Consider the following 5126-nt stretch of genomic DNA (forward strand, 5'->3'; position numbering starts at 1 on the left):
GTCTCCAGGGGTGTCAGTCTCATAATAGTACCAGCTCCCAAATAAATGTTCAGTTATCCTCTGAGTTGTCATGTACTTCAAACTCTGCTGGTCTGTTGTTATAATCAGCTTGTTGCCTAATAGATAGTGTCTCCATTTCTTCAATGCCTCCAAGATTGCCATAGCCTCCTTCTCATAAATGGACTTGACAGAAGCTTGAGGCCCAAGGCATTTGCTGTAATAGGCAAGTGTTTTCCCTGACTGCATGAGAATGTGGCTCCTAGACCTGTGCCACAGGCATCCGTCTCCAGAACAAAGGATTTGGAGAAATCAGGAAGAGACAATATTGGGCAATTAGTGAGTTTGGTCTTGAGCAAATTGAACACTTCAGTATGAGCTGCAGACCACTGGAAAGAATCTTTTCTAAGTAAGTCATGTAGGGAACTCTAGAAGGTCTGAGGTTTGGTGGTTGAGCTCCAGCAGTCAAAGGGATTATGTGGTTGCAGTCCCTGTTTGGAGACAGTGATGTAGGTTCAGAAAAGATCAGAGGGAAGTTATCAAGTATATTCTGAACAAGGGGGTTCTGAATGTTTGTAGTCACAAGTTCCTCTGTTTCTAGTGCATACACCTGTATACATATATCCCATCACAGGTTTAGTCAACAGCTTGCTCATATTAGTAGGTGTAGCCAGGGACTTAGCAGGAGCTGTATTGTGATCAGTGAAAATAATAGGAAGACCATATCTGTGCACGGTCAAAGTTTCGAAATCCATTGTAATAGGACTGACTTTACAGTTTACACATCCAATCACATCCCAAAATGATACCATAACTGTGGAGGGGCAGGGTTTTAAAGACAGAAGAAAACTTCTTTCCCTGAATGAAATAGGTAGGGAGAGGGACAATGGCAGTAAACTGTAATTTTCCCTACCAGCCACACTGACCTTCTTAACTGGTGTACTGTGTAAATGACAATTAGCAGTAAGAGCAAAGTCGTGTAGTTAATAAAAGTGCGTGAACTGCCACTATCCACAAGCGCCACTGCTTGATGTCCCCCCATTTTAATCAGCAGTGAAAATGTAGCAGGGCCTCCTGTGCCAGCTATCGCATGACAATATATCAACATAACTTCAGATTTTTGCTCTGGGTGTTCTGGGGTATTAGGAGTTGTGTGATAAGCTTGATCTGGTGTAGGTGGAGTCTCTTGTTCCTCTAATTCAACTGTATCATCATCAATCTCCTGCATGATATGGAGAGTTCTGCCTTGTCTACATCTATGTTCTCTGTTCCAAGGTTCTTTACAATACCAACATGTTTTACTCAGTCTGATTCCCAGCTGGAGGAACTCACTCAGCATGGTTTCTGTTAAAGTGTGGTCTGTGAGGAGTAGGGGCAAATGTTGCTCTTGGTTTCTGCATAGTGGATTGATAATAAGACTTCTTTGCATTAGCAGCATTTTCATAGACCTTTGCATACCAATAAGCTTCCAGCACTCCCCTAGGTCTCTGACCACTCACGTCATGCTTAATGTCTGCTTGAAGGCCACCTATAAAACAGCTCATAATGAAGCTTTCACAAGATTGCCGAAAGTCGCCTAGGTCACAAGATCGCACTCCCCTAGGTCTCTAAGCTTTCTTTGTATTAAATCTGTGTTTGTCAAGTTTGTCAGTGGAAAAGGAAAATCGCCAGGGAAGGAGACGAGATACACTAACTAATCTACTCTAAAGTTGTATCTCTTCTCTTACTTTCTTAACAAGCCAAAACAGCATATATAGAGTTCGTTACAATGGTTTCCTGTAGCTGGGCTCTTTTAATTGGAATGTAAAAGTAAACAGTGAATAAGTGCGTAGTAACAGTCTGTATCGGATCTCCCTTCATTCACTTTCACAAGATCTTGGCCGTCCGTTAACTGAACCCACAAGTGTCGAATATTTTGGACAATGGGCTCATCAGGCTTAAGTGTATTGACTGACGGTACTGACAACACAACCCTCTTAGGCTCCCCCCTCCATCTCTCTTTATCTCTCTGTCTGAGTAGCTAGACCTTTTTCCAGTTTCCTATCTGTTGAAGCTTTTGATGAACTTCAGAGTTCAGGCCGCTCATTGTAAATCTAATTCTCCCTCCCTCCCTCCCTCTCTGAGCCGCTAGACCTTTTCTACCTTACTCTCTTCATTCAAGCTTTATATGAACTACATGAGTTCATGCATCTGATACCTGAAGTTACTCCTGGGCGAACACCTACTATTCTAAGAAATTCTACAATCTTGCTTTCCAGCACAGTCAGACACCAGCTTATCTCGTGTTTGGATATCCAAATGCACTTCCAAACTGAAGATTTCTCGTGGCTTCTTCTCAGCGACAGGGATATGCTCATTCATCGAAACTATCAAGTAGGTGAAGATTCCAACTGTGTCCTTTGTACTGCTGGCAGCCTAAAAACCAGGGATCGTCTATTTTGGAGGTGCTCCTTCAGCACCTCCTGCTGGCAAGCTATCGGCATTCAGCTAGACGTCACCTCGGATTGCAACCACATAGCGTGGCCAAAATCGCCTTCAGCAAGCCTTTCTCATTGGAGGCTTTCATCATTGCAGCATGGAACAGACCATTTATAAACAAAGGAACACCGAAATTATCAACAGCATCATCCCTAGCTTAGGCTGCTTAAAAAGTATCTCCTTGCCCTTTTATTTAAAATGAAAGAGGGTGTTGCATATCCTCTTCATATTTCGCTCATACTCCCTTGATTAAACATCTTCCCCAGATATACATCCCCCCCCCCTCTCTGTTGTAAAGTGTCTCTAAACTGTTTACTATCAGAGCCTCACAGTTTTCAGTTAAAATAGGAAATTCAATTTTTTTTATGTGCTAGTTTGTAAGAGAACAATCTTGGGCCAATGGGCCAGCATAACAAATATTTTTAATGGGATCATGATTTGTTGCTGTGTAACTGTTGGTATATTACTTGTTTTTCTTATGGATTTATCAAATGTTTCAGTGAATTTGGTTTCAAAACATGGAGTATAGCAGACAATGAGCTAGAAGAACTGTTTCAGTTATCTCTTAGAATGTTTGATACAAGATTACCACCTGGAGTAACCGTGCTCTCGCCCTTTGCTGATGATTCTTCACTGAATAAAGTTGGAGTAGAGGTATGCGACTGTATTATCTGCACTTCTATAGTTCAAACATGAAAGACAATTGGCACATGTTGTCGTTCCTCCATTTACTTGAAAACTCTTACAGGCATACAAATGATTTGTGTATTGGTGAAGTTTAACTTCCTTCTAAAATGTCTTCTTTCTATTTGCTTTGCTACTTGAAGAGCTTCCCAGAGGAATTATTTTCGGTGCTCCGAACGATACAACTGTTGCGCGGGCTGACTGTAGGGATGGGCCTCCGTTTTTCTTGTGCTCAGCAATGGAAGCCAATTGCCGAGGAAGCTTTGTTGAAGGCTGGGAGAATAAAAAGTAGGTTCAGCGTATTGGTACATCTGTGAACGAGTCCTTAAAAAAAAGAGTCAAATCTAATCAACAAGCATCATGGTTTCCATTGTGCTGCTTGCTACAGCTCTTTATATTCATAGTGTCTTTCAGGTTGACTAACTTGAACTGTTTGTTTTCTTGTTCAGATGTAAAATCAAGAAGACCAAGAAGAAGTTTCTTTAGAAGGTTGTTTTAGGGAAGTAGAGATGACGACAGCCAAAGAACCGATATGTAAATCATTTTGTAACGAACTGGCAGTAACCAAAAGGCAATTTTTCCCCCTTTTTACGAGGTTGTAGGGTGGGTGTATTTGATACTGATTATTTGTTTGTCTTTGATCACAAATTATTTATAATATGATGAGAAACATGTACTTATAAAGAAGGAAAGAAATAAGAGAAAAATGTATAACTTAATTTGGACTTTTCTTGTTTGGTTCAGAAGGTTTGGGATTTTATTAGAAAGTGAATAGGTTCTGTTAGCATCTACTCCCTCCGTCCCAAAATAAGCATCGTTAATTTAGTATAACTTTGTACTAAATGAGCGACACTTATTTTGGGACGGAGGAAGTATTAGACATGATTTTACGCTGAAAGCTACTCGTATAAGAAGAAAAAGAGGGTAATGCTGATGGAAGTGAAGTTAGTCCAGATTTCACTTATCCCTTTTGAGGCCCCATGACAGATTCTTTTACCTCGTTTAAAAGTTGTGCCACATTTGCGGAGATATGGGTTCCGGTGAACAGTAACAATCATAGAGTAAAAATGAAATATAAGAAAATAAAGGAAAAAACAAAAATTTAAGAACAAGAGAACGATGTAAAATGAAAAACAAAGAGAAAAAAAGGAAACTGGAAGGGGTGTCTCCCAAATAGTTTACTTGGTCCGGCTGGTATCTTCGCGTAGCGAACTAGCGATCACATGATACGCTCTCGGTGGCTATCGAGCAACCTATGCGCCAAATAGGATACGCCATTTCTCCATGGGTCCTTTGTTATATAGGCCAGATTTTCTCCACAGGAACGACTTGGTCATCCAGAAATTCATATCCGTCACCCAGGGGCGCGAGAGGCATCGCTCTCCACAGCGAGAGCCAGCGTGTCGGGAAAAATATCATGAGCAGACCGAGTGCAAAGCTGCAAACTCACGCCCCATCAAAAAAAAAAAAAGTTGCAAAACTCACGCCCCTGCGTGCCGGATACGAGTACGACTGTGCGCGCTCGGCATCCGACGGAAAGACGCTCGGCTGCTCCTGGGGTTTCGTCCCCTCGGCTCGATCACAGTTCGCTCGGCCCGCAACGCCAACTCGATCGGCTCCAGGAGCGTGCGATCCCATCTGTCCTCCCCGAGCACACGGGCATGGCGCACGACCCAGCCTACGATCCCACGAGTAGACTGCCGCCCACCACGGCGCCGCCGCAACCCACACGGCCGCCCCCGTTACGTCTCCCTTCCTGTCTTTTTATCTGTCAAGTTGCCGAGGACCCGAGCATGTTCATCAATGGACACGTTGCAGCACGAGCAGGATACCGCCGCCTTCCCGTCAATTCTAAACCTCCGTTCCGCTCGCCGCTCGCCGCTCGCATCAGGTACGCTGGAGCGGGGAGTTTGATGGGGTCTATCTCATCTCGGCTAGCGTCCGTTTCACGGAGCCGGCCGTCGCAT

The 5126-nt window shown here is 43.3% G+C and overlaps 1 protein-coding gene across 3 annotated transcripts in view; it reads left to right on the forward strand.

The window, feature by feature from the left end:
* LOC123071657 (uncharacterized protein slr0889) overlaps positions 1–3878 on the forward strand; it is a 10902-nt gene extending 7024 nt beyond the window's left edge. For 2 of the 3 annotated variants that reach the window (XR_006434484.1, XR_006434485.1), the window contains one exon: positions 2976–3129. Coding sequence is in view for 1 of the 3 variants with exons in the window: in XM_044495236.1 (XP_044351171.1) it covers positions 2976–3129; positions 3303–3447; positions 3609–3658 (349 nt within the window). In the remaining 2 variants the exon portion in view is untranslated. Of the gene's footprint in view, positions 1–2975; positions 3130–3302; positions 3448–3608 lie in introns of those variants that run through there. The other variant, XM_044495236.1, reaches the window with a different exon arrangement.
* The last annotated feature ends 1248 nt before the right edge of the window (positions 3879–5126 follow it).

The sequence above is a fragment of the Triticum aestivum genome, chromosome 3B (genome assembly GCF_018294505.1).
Source record: "Triticum aestivum cultivar Chinese Spring chromosome 3B, IWGSC CS RefSeq v2.1, whole genome shotgun sequence".
Taxonomy (NCBI): domain Eukaryota; kingdom Viridiplantae; phylum Streptophyta; class Magnoliopsida; order Poales; family Poaceae; genus Triticum; species Triticum aestivum.